The 12,222-nt window shown below is 37.9% G+C and overlaps 1 protein-coding gene across 2 annotated transcripts in view; it reads right to left on the minus strand.

The window, feature by feature from the left end:
• LOC144978645 (myomodulin neuropeptides 1-like) overlaps window positions 1-12,222 on the minus strand; it is a 132,247-nt gene that overhangs the window by 79,151 nt on the left and 40,874 nt on the right. Inside the window, exon 2 of one of the 2 annotated variants that reach the window (XM_078924958.1) lies at window positions 9,085-9,610. The exons of the other annotated variant lie outside the window; for it this stretch is intronic. Within the exon in view, the coding sequence (XP_078781084.1) occupies window positions 9,085-9,142 (58 nt within the window). The 5' untranslated portion in view covers window positions 9,143-9,610. The remainder of the gene's footprint in view (window positions 1-9,084; window positions 9,611-12,222) is intronic. 2 annotated transcript variants of the gene reach the window in all.

Here is a 12,222-nt window from a genome sequence, read left to right on the forward strand (position 1 = left end):
GTTTACAAAAAGAAAATGAATCAATGCAAAATATTGACAATGTGGTCATATCTCGTGACGTCAATGTCCTCTATCTTGGCGAATTGATTGCAGTACATTTTGACCTACGCAAGGAGGAGGGAACACTGTGATTACCGCTATTTAATTTAACTCTCCGTGACGAGAGAACGGAAACCAATTGTTAACCTTCCCTAAGCTCTATACGAATTCAATATGCCATGTTGATTAAAATGCTACAAATTTTACTGATTGTTTTGTAACAGAATCGATTTAATCAGTTAATTCTGGAGAAAACACGTATTTAAAAGTTCGGCCGGAAAACGTGTTCTTCAAAATCTCAAACCTGGGACCTCGCTCACTTTTTGGGTGGAGGTTGCCAATGATTCAGTAAGTAGACCATTTAACCCACAAGCCAATGGACCGGTTTCGAATCGCGAAGGAGCCGTTCTCTTCTCCAAAATGTTGGCAATGCTAGTGTGAAGAAAACCTGCATTCAGCCTAGCTTATCAAACATTAATTCAAATTTCAATTGGGCAGAAAAGTCGTGACGTCATACTTCCAACTCTTCCGGTTCCAAAATCATTGGAAGTGTGTATGTGACCGGTCCTTCGGTATAGATAGTATGCGCTTGGCTAAGAAGCTCATAACATTGCCATCCGGAAGTATAACGGACCAAGACACAAAACTGTGTGTATCCATAAACGTTTATAGTCAGGTTAATACAGTTCAGTGAGCATTACTCATAAACGTGGATGGCAAAAAACAATAACAAAGACCTGAGTGACGTCATTGTCGAACTATCTATACCAATAATGATTGGTTACATATTGAATCATAAGGTGGCATAACTACGAGTATTTTAGTAGCAGAATGTGGCTTCTTAGGATTGCAGGACGTAAAAGAGCGAGGATGGATGATTTTCATTTTTGAGGACCAGCTTAGACTGGAAGGTAAGATGTCATTCAGTCCTTCAAAAGAGTGATTTTATAATGCTAATGAGTTTCTTGGCACCATACTTTTGTTCCTTATTGTGACACCAATTAGCTGAAAGAGGTTCTCTCAAGTCGCTAAATTATATTGATAGTTCGCGTTGTAGTAAAATGTCTGAACAATCGCACTAACTCACACAATTAATCAGTAGATTTTTACCAATTTTGCGGCTATGTGGTCTTGTGGTATGACGCTCGCATTCGGATCGGAAGGTCCTGGGTTCGAGCCTCGCTCAACATAGTTGAGTCCCTGGAAAAGACTCTTTACTCACTTTCTCTCAGCGTACTCAGGTATAAAATGCGTGCCTGGCCGTTAACAGCGTTTTGTCTTTCCGAAAAAAAATTGTAATATTGCCTAACAGGCGTCATATTCCGTCCTACATGTTAAGTGTTGCTGTTGTCCGGGGACCCATTGTAAAGCGTTTTGAGTACGTTTAGTGGATATTGCGCTATATAAATTCTCTAGCTTTTTAGGGATGTTTTTTTATAAAACGCTCTATAGCATCAATAAATTGAGTTTCCAAACCATGTTAATATCGAAGTAGATAATACCATTTTGAGAGGGTGAGTCGGTCACATATTGATACAACCACAGAGCGTGATAAATAAACGGTCATCAAAATTCTATGTCACTAATGGACGGATCTACAAAACATCTTCAATATATTTACATGGGTAATTAAAAAGATCTTCATAACGTTTGCTATAAATAAAGAGACGCTCAAGAAACACACAGTGAATAACAAAGTAAAGAGAAAAACCCCAAACATTGAATTTTCTTTTAATTGAGGCGGGAAGATCGATGGTGTTTTCTATATATTCAAATTCCACTTTAACCGTTTACCACTTAATGGGTTGACCATAAAAAAGGAACTGAGATGCTTCAGAATTTGATGTAGACTCGGGATCTTTAGCCCGTTAACTGCCGCACTATGGAAAAAAAACTCGTATGCCCAGAAAACTCATTATTCAAATATCGATTGATTTAACTCACTCAATCCTAGAGATTTTTGCTACTTTTCAAAATTGGAACAAAATGTACTAAAATGAGCTTGTACATCATAGATAATTTTATTCAACTGCCAAGAGCATGTAAACATTAAAAACATTAGCTTTTATACGACGTCTATACTTTGTCTCAGAAAAATGTAATAAATAGGCATGGGGTAAAAGTAACCTCGGGCATGCTACGGATATAGTCGGCGTTAGGGTTGAGTGAGTTAAACAATACTCATCTTAGCAAATACTCTCAAATATGGGACTTCGCGATAGACTGATTGATAGATAGATATATAGATAGATGGATAGATTGATTGATTGATTGATTGATTGATTGATAGAGAGGTCGGTAGATAGATAGATAGATAGATAGATAGATAGATGGATGGATGGATGGACTGATGGATAGATATATTGATAGATAGATAGATAGATAGATAGATAGATAGATAGAAAGATAGATTGTTTGATAGATAGATAGATAGATAGATAGATAGATAGATAGATAGATGGATAGATAGATGTATAGATAGATAGATAGATAGATAAATAGATAGATAGATAGATAGATAGATAGATAGATAGATAGATAGATAGATAGATAGATGATTGATTGATTGATGATATAGAAAGATAGATAGATAGATTGTATAGATAGATAGATAGATAGATAATAGATAGATAGATAGATAGATAGATGTATAATAGATAGATAGATAGATAGATAGATAGATAGATAGATAGATGTATAGATAGATAGATAGATGTATAGATAGATAGATAGATAGATAGATAGATAGATAGATAGATAGATAGATAGATAGATAGATAGATAGATGTATAGATAGATAGATGTATAGTAGATAGATGATAGTGATATAGATAGATAGATAGATAGATAGATAGATAGATGTATAGATAGATAGATAGATAGATAGATAGATAGATAGATAGATAGATAGATAGATAGATAGATAGATGTATAGATAGTAGATAGATAGATAGATAGATAGATAGGTTGGGGTGAGAGAAAGCATTGAGGACGTGCCAACGACGAGAACATGGCTATGACATTGTGAAGTCACATCCTGTACAAGGGATGACACAAACACCCCAGCGAGAACCAATTAAAACAATCCAAATCATTTTAATGATTCGGTGCATCAGCCAGAACTCAATCAATCTTTCAACCGGATGTTACAAAATTCACGTCCTGCCTACAAAATAATAGTATTGTGTGTTACGAATGCGTGGGATGTGAATGGGACGATGAAACGGCAGGATTACGCAGGGTGAGGAGGTGAGTGAGGGAGCGCGGGGTGGGGTTGGGGGTAATGAGAATGTGTGAGCAGTGCTCAGAGATGTAGATATCAGTTTGCGCTTTCAGTTCTATTTTCTGAAACGCCTCGCCAGTTAGTCGTTTATAGAAGGAACGAAGTTGACGTCATTCAGCTCATTTTTATAATTTTTAGATATCCTGTTAATGATTTAGTTCACACTTAATTATATCAGATTATAGATAGTATGCGCTTGGCTAAGAAGCCATCCAGAATTATAACGAACCAACACACAAAACTCTGTGTATCCATGAACTTTTATAGTCTGGATAATACAGTTTAGTGGGAATTAATCATAAACGTGGATGGCAAAAATCAATAACAAAGACCGGAGTAACGTTAACTTCGTTCTATCTATAAAAACGTTAAAGGTCACATACAGGGTTGTGTGCTATTGTGTTTGATTTGGCTGGCGGATGTTGTGAGTATTTTACCTAAACGGATAGCATCAATAGATAATGGTATGCATTTAAGTAAAATACAAAGATATGTCCGCCAGATCAAATGGGAACGACAGCAGTGTGACGCCAAAATACTGGTTTTAGTCTCATTTAAAAAGTAAACCCAGTTATGCGGAGTACTGGATACCTTTACATAGTATAACTGATTTTCTGATTTCAGAGTGATGGCATCTTGTTTTCTACCTAAATTAATGCTGGTCGTCAATACTGATCATACATCCTCGCTCTTTTATGCCCCGTAATCATAGGAATTTCCCAATACTAAAATAATTATGCCACCTTATGATTCAATATGTAACCTATAGATAGTATGCGCTTGGTTAAGAAGCTCATAACATTGCCATCCGGAAGTATAAGGGACCAACACACAAAACTGTGTGTATCCATGACCGTTTATAGCAAGGTTAATACAGTTCAGTGAGCATTACTCATAAACGCGGATGGCAAAAAACAATAACAAAGACATGAGTGGCGTCATCTTCGAACTATCTATAACAAAACATGAAGTGAGTAGGAAAGTGCCAGATGACAACAGGGAAAAAAAACTTCGCGGCGGCGGTGGGGGCTCGAACCCGGGACCTTACTGGTACGTTGACCATCGTGGATAGTTCATACGGTAAAGTCACGATCTCCCCGGCCAGGTGGAGTTGTCGAGCCACCATCGCCGCCGTGAAATTGGTATTTTCTATTGTATTCTGGTATGTTCCTACTCACTTCATTTCTTGTTATTATCAACATAAGTGCCTGCTCCACTCTTTTTTCTGAATATGTAACCTGTTAGTCCTCCTGAGGACTGGTTGCACACTTCCAATGAGTTTTGAATCGAACGAGTGGAAGGTGTGACGTCATGACTTGTGCTTTCCATTGACCAATAGATTTTTTAAAAATTGATCTTTTATATAGCGCAAAATCCATTAAACGTGCTCAACGCGCTTTACAAAGAGTCCCTGACCAATAGCAACACGTAATATATAGAATAAGACGATATTACAATTATTTTTTTTCCACAGAGACAACGCTGTTGACGGCCAGGTACTCATTTTACACTTGAGTACGGTGAGAGAATGTGAGTAAAAAGCCTTGTCCAAGGACTCAACTATGCGTAGAACGAGGCTCGAACCCTAGACCTTCCGATCCGAAAGCGAGTATCATACCACAAGACCACATAGCCACACAAAATCAGATTAAACCAATCAAATGATATCACAGGATGTGTGACACACCCTCAAACCTGCTCGGACAAACATAGCTGGATGTTTACTAACAGTAGAATAAATTAAGATGACGTCACGTAGCTCTTGTTGTGAGTATTATACCAAAACGCATAGCCTCAATAAACGCTAAAAATAACACATAGTTTATGTGTCGGCATTTTTCATCCGACGGGCAAATAAATAATGTTGTGAGTAAAATAATTAAATGCAAAATATCAATAATAACTTTATGTACAGCCTCGTCTTAAGAGAAATCTTTGAGTATGCTGTTAAACCTACAAAGATTAACTTACTCAACCCTAACACCGACTACATCCGTAATATACCCAGGGTAACCCCATGCCTATTTATTACATTTTCGGAGACAAATTATAGGCGTAATATCAAACCTAATATTCTTAATTTTTACATGTTAAAGGTAGTTGAATATCTGCTCATTTTAAATACATTTTCCCTCCAATTTTGAAAAGCAACAAAAATTTCTAGGATTGAGTGAGTTAAACCTCTATACTGCCCAACTCCGAAATAGCAGATTTAAACAATTTTAGCCACAAAACTCTTTGAACATCGATCGATTTAAATGACCCTTATCTTCTCAAAAACTCTCTAGGAACTCGTCAGGGAAGTCCTAGGTTTGATAGTGTTTGAAAAATTTGAGGTTCATTTTGATGGATCGATATTTGAAGGCTGAGTTCCCTGGCCAATTGTTTTTTTTTTACAAAATGTGTTTTTTCCAAGTCCGAAAGTATAAAATAGTCGCTATCAACGAAGGAAATCAGAGATGTCAAATAAATAACTGCTTTGCGACACAGACTTCCGCTTGGCTGCAATTGTAACTCCGCCATAGTTTTTGTTGTGTTTTGAAAATGAAAGTATTTTATGGCAGTTGTGTCTTGTATAAATTCCCTTTATTTATCCCGATGAGAAAATCGTCTTTTAATCTCCAAAGCACCGGGAAATTCCAGGCAATGTGGTCTTGTGGTCTTTTTCGGATCGGAAGGTCCTGGGCTCAGACCTCGCTCGGCGCATAGTTGAGTCCTTGGAAAAAGCTCTTTACTCATTTATTAATTCTCTCACCGTAAACTCAGGTGTAAAATGAATACCTGGCCAACAGCAACACGTAATATATCGAACGAGACATGACGTCTGTTTGGCGATATTCCAAATTTTTTCAGACAGAAACAACGCTGTTGACGATCAGGTACTAATTGTACACCTAACTACCGTGCTAGAAAGTGAGTAAAGAGCCTTTTCCAAAGACTCAATTATCGCCGAGCGAGGATTGAACCCAGGACCCAGCATGCCCTCGGTTACCGACATTGAAACGACCGTCCTGACATAATACAATGTGAGTGTTCGTATATATTTTATTTTAAATGCTCTAATTAATATTATCCAGCACTCTTGTAAATACAAGTACCCACCAACACTCATATATATATATATATATATATATATATATATATATGTGTGTGTGTGTGTGTGTGTGTGTGTTTATATGTATGTTTATATCCAATCCACTATCTTGTCCGCTGTTTTGTGTGTATTTGTGAATCTTTAAGACTGCATGTGCGTGGCTGTGTGTCTGTATGTTTGTAATTGAAAATCTTCTTCCATTTCCATACTTTTTCTTGCGTGCTAGATATTTCTTTTATTAAATTCTTTCCTTTTGTCTTTTAGTTCTTGGTACAATGGAACAACAATATCATTTTTGTCTGGATTCTGTTTGTTTTTTTTCTCCCCAACTGTCAGGAAATTGAGGATAACAGGGCAGAATACACCTTGCAGGAAATTTCGAAAGAGGAAAGGGTTTTGTTGTTCTAGTTCCGGTTGTAACTTAAGTGCATAACAAAGGAAGAACTAGAAACAGAATTGTGTGATTTAGTAGTCTTGATTTTTTTTACCTCGGGGAAGAGGAGGAGGAGGAGGAGGAGGAGGAGGTGGTGGAGGAGGATGAGGAGGAGAAGGAGAAGTAGAAGAAGAAGAAGGAGAAGAAGAAGTTGTAGTAGTAGTAGTAGTAGTAGTAGTAGTAGTAGTAGTAGTAGTAGTAGTAGTAGTAGTAGTAGTAGTAGTAGTAGTAGTGGTAGTAGTAGTAGTAGGAGGAGGAGGAGGAGGAGGAGGAGGAGAAGAAGAAGAAGAAGAAGAAGAAGAAGAAGAAGAAGAAGAAGAAGAAGAAGAAGAAGAAGAAGAAGAAGAAGAAGAAGACTCGTCTAAAACCACCCCACAGCTGTCCCCATCACCATTATTGATATTTGAAATGGGATTTAACCGACGTGTACTTATTTGCAGGTCTGATAACCCAAATTGTTATGGGCTCATTGCTGTAATGAAAATACTCCCAAACCGACGCATAGTATAATTGCCCATTACAACAATGTTAAATCAAGCCCATGGAGTTCGTTGAAGATGATGCCCACGGACAGAGGAAGATGAAGATCCTTTGTTGTTTCCCTACATGCCAACACTGTCGTACTCTGGAAAAACACATATTTAAAGAAAATTGGCCAGAAAACTCGTCCTACAAATATCGATCGATTTAAATGACTCTCATCTTGGCAAAAATCTCTCCAACCCGGGGCTTCGAGAGATTTTTGCCAAGAAGAGAGTCATTTAAATCGATCGATATTTGAAGGACGAGTTTTCTGGCCAAATGTTTAAATATGAGTTTTTTCCAGAGTACGACAGAACAGGCATAATGGGCCGTAAGTAAGTTACAACATTAGAGTTAATATCGGTGTCTTCATGACGGGAGAACGTTTTGTTTCTCCTACGTCAAGTAACATATTTTCTATGTGGCCTAGTAGTATGACACTCGCTTTCGCATCGGAAGGTCCTGTGTTCGAGCCTGGCTCGGCGCATAGTTGAGTCCTTGAAGAAGGCTCTTTACTCATATTCTCTCACCGTACTTAGGTGGAAAATGGGTACCCGGTCGTTAACAGCATTGTCTCTGTCCGAAACAAATTGAAATATCGCCTAACAGGCGTCATGTGCCGTTCTAAAAGTTAAATGTTGCTGATGGCCATTGAGTGGATATTGCTCTAGATAAAAGCTCAATTTAAATAATATTTTCTCTAATTCTTATCACTTTAATTGTAAACTCTTTTCCCCCTCATCTGGTTAGTTCCGACGTGTGTGCACATATTTCCAGGTCTGATAACCCAATGCTATTATGGGCCTGTTTTGATATTGTTGTAGTGGATGATAATAGTCCGAGTTGGTTTTTAGAGCATTTCTTGCACAACAATGAGCCCATAACAGTTTTGGATTTTCAGACCCTGTATAAACGTTCACGTCATTTCTGACAAAAATGAAAATGATGCTGCTTGAAGCTCGGAGAAAAAAAAATTAACATTGAATAGAAACTTCAATTTAATGAACGAAAGCATACAATTTGGATTTTTCGCATTTCCCCTTTATCAACAAAACACGAGGAGTGAATTGCTACAGACGAATGGGAGATGTGAGAATGGCGTTGTTAAGGTGAATAAACATTGAATTGTGCGACTTTGTGGTCTTGTGATATGACACTCGCTTCGGATCTGAATGCCGCCTAACAGGTGTCAGTCATGTCATAAATGTTAAATGTTGCTGTTGACCAGGGACCCCTTGTAAAGCGCTTTGAGCACGTTTAGTGGATATTGCGCTGTATAAAAGCTCAATTCTTTAAAAAGAATAACCAAAACAATGTTGGAACAACCTATACAACGCCATTGATGTGATGTTTCATTCATCATCGTTTGTTGATAACGGGGAAACCCGAAACGTCCACGTTTTCTGTTTTTGTTTATTATATTTTCTATTGTCATTTCCGACATAATATCAGGTTGACGTACTGAGTCACATTATATCAAATAAAAAGTCTAGATACAAAGTCAATACATTGTATTGTTATAAATGTGTAACCAAATGACAAATTGCCACTTTTTAAAGGACAATAAAGATCTGTTATTGTCATTATCATTATTATTATTATTATTATTATTATTATCATTATTATTATTATTATTATTATTATTATTATTATTATTATTATTATTATTATTATTATTATTATTATTATTATCATTATTAAATCTGTACTCACCACTTGGACTGTGGAAGACAACGAACATCAATAGGAGAGAAACTGCTGGGACGTGCATGGTCGACTTTTTAGACGATATCGGGTTGATATTGGGTTGATATTGGGTTGATATTGGGTTGATATTGGGTGGTGGACTGGCACTAAACTCAACGACGATGATGATGACCACAGCAACGATGAACAACGGACGACGGTGGGTGGGTGGGTGGGTGGGGTCAGTGTGAATCCTACCAACTCAAATCTGATAAGTGTCAACTTTTAGATATAATTGTAATTCACAGACGAAGTTACAGTCGGATTCTTGTCGCAGGTCTTGGCCAGTTTCTTCCACATTACCTTTTTCTTATTTCGTTCCGTCCTCTTGAACACTTGGTGATTTTGAATTTTTGAAGAAAAAAAAATATTGGGCACTTTTTTTTTGTTTTGTTTTTCTTAATTTGATTGTTGTCTTGTTGCAAATTTCAGTTGTATGACGGTGGTTTCTTTCCCCTTGTTCGGAATGTTTCAATTTATAATTCGTTTCAATCTGTGAAATGAAAAAAACAACAACAATAATTAATGAGAAGTATGCATTTTATAATTACTATTGATGGGCGTCCGGTTGTTCTGACAGTGCTCAATTAATTAACAATTTAGAACATTATAAAGTGAGTAAAAATAAACACTTAAATGATCACAGGAAGATCAACCAAATGAAGAGACGCAGCGAGTGTCGAAACGGCGGTTTTGGATAGGCTATAAAGATATTAGTGTTGACATATATATATATATATATATATATATATATATATATATATATATATATATATATATATATATATATATAAAACACTAAAAAGAATAATAATATCTAATAACAACAATAAAGTGTTCGTCTATAGCCCTAAATGCCAAAGCGCTTTACAATTATATATACTTGTTATACGATAAACACATACCGAGCAAAACAGACACACACAACAGTTGCATATATATATATATATATATATATATATATATATATAATATATATATATATATATATATATATATGCCTTCTGGCACTTTCCTGCTCACTTCATTTCTTTATACAATGCCTTGAAAAACCCCGCCAACTCGTGTATACCATAATTTATTTTAAGTAGAAATCCTAAGCGGCTAAAGGCTAAACGCTTTCGTAGGAATCTATCGGAAATCTCTTAGCTTAGTGCCTTTTAATTCAGCAGACAACAAGTCTCAGGTTATATTGTGTGTGTTTGGGGGGGGGGGGGGAAAGAGGGGTCTCAAAGCCAGGACCATTCGTTCTGAAGGCAGCAGCCTCTTATGGTTCTCACACTACTATGTTATGACGACCCAATCAGCAAAGTCCGGTCCGCACTCGTGCACCGTCGCGAACCCGCCCGGTAGCATCGTCACAGCACACCGTTCGACTAGATGCTCTGCCGTCTCAGGTTCTTGCCCACAGCGGGTACATATTGGACAGGTAGAAAGACCCCACCGATGAAGCGCACTTGTCGTTAGGCAGCTCCTCGACCGAAGCCGATTCGCAGCCACCCAATGTTTCCTCTTACTGGTATCAAAGCCTGGCAACTTCTCACCAAGCTTAGAGGAGTGTACGTCCCCGCCCCCACGAGGGATTGAATTCGTCCAAACCGACTTCCATCTCGTATGTGCAGCTCTAGACGTAGTCCGGGATTCTGCGTACAAAGGTTGCCGGGATTTATTTCGGCTCGAAACGGGGGCACCGTCCATTATGCGCATCAGAGGGGTATCCCCGTTCCCTCTCTCTTTGATCTTACTCAGCCAGTTTCCCGTAATCGTCTCCCTCCGGACATCTGGGGGCTGGATCGCTGCCATTATCGGGCCCCATTCCCTAGGAGTTGTTGCTAGCGTTCCTGACAATAAAAATTTTTATTCTCTATTGTCTTCTGGCACTTTTCTACTCACTTCATATCTTGTTGTTACCAACATAAGTGCCTGCTCCACTCACTTTTCTGAATTAAAAATTCACCCCATACACCGGAGCATACTCAATGTCTCAATCGTTTCTATGTTATATGTTTGTGATGAGAATATTGGCTATTAAGCTTAACTGCTGGTCAAAATTACTTCGCGATGGTGGTGAACGAATCGGAGGTCTCAAGAAGTGGGTGAGAGAGGGATCTAGAAATGACTTTGGGTTTGAAACGAATATTTTTGTGTTCGTGGATAGCTCACACGGTAGAGCCACGCTCTCACCTGCCAGGCGGAGTTGTCGTACCAATAAGATCGCAGGTTCAAACCCCACCACCGCCGCGGAAAAAAATTTTTTATTCTCTATTGTCTTCTGGCACTTTTCTACTCACTTCATATCTTGTTGTTACCAACATAAGTGCCTGCTCCACTCACTTTTCTGAATTAAAAATTCACCCCATACACCGGAGCATACTCAATGTCTCAATCGTTTCTATGTTATATGTTTGTGATGAGAATATTGGCTATTAAGCTTAACTGCTGGTCAAAATTACTTCGCGATGGTGGTGAACGAATCGGCGGTCTCAAGAAGTGGGTGAGAGAGGGATCTAGAAATGACTTTGGGTTTGAAACGAATAGTTTTGTGTTCGTGGATAGCTCACACGGTAGAGCCACGCTCTCACCTGCCAGGCGGAGTTGTCGTACCAATAAGGTCGCAGGTTCAAACCCCACCACCGCCGCGAAAAAATTTTTTTATTCTCTATTGTCTTCTGGCACTTTTCTACTCACTTCATATCTTGTTGTTACCAACATAAGTGCCTGCTCCACTCACTTTTCTGAATTAAAAAGATGGATGGATTATGGCATAGCATGGAACTGATAACGGACATCGTGATGGCAAAGGTCTCGAACTAATATGTCAACAACAACAATACAATTACTATGACGACTAATGATCCTGTTCATGATCATGAAGATAATACTTTTACTACTACTACTACTACTACTACTACTACTACTACTACTACTACTACTACTACTACTACTACTACTACTACTACCACAACAACAACAACAACAACTAAAAAGACGGATGATTATGCATAGCATGGAACTGATACGGACATCGGTGATGGCAAAGGTCTCGAAACTAAATATGTCAACAAAAACAAAGTACAATTACATGACGACTAATGATCCCTGTTC

Source organism: Berghia stephanieae, chromosome 8 (assembly GCF_034508935.2).
Source record: "Berghia stephanieae isolate SIO BIC M18660-M18661 chromosome 8, UCSD_Bste_1.3, whole genome shotgun sequence".
In the NCBI taxonomy this organism is placed as follows: Eukaryota; Metazoa; Mollusca; class Gastropoda; order Nudibranchia; family Aeolidiidae; genus Berghia; species Berghia stephanieae.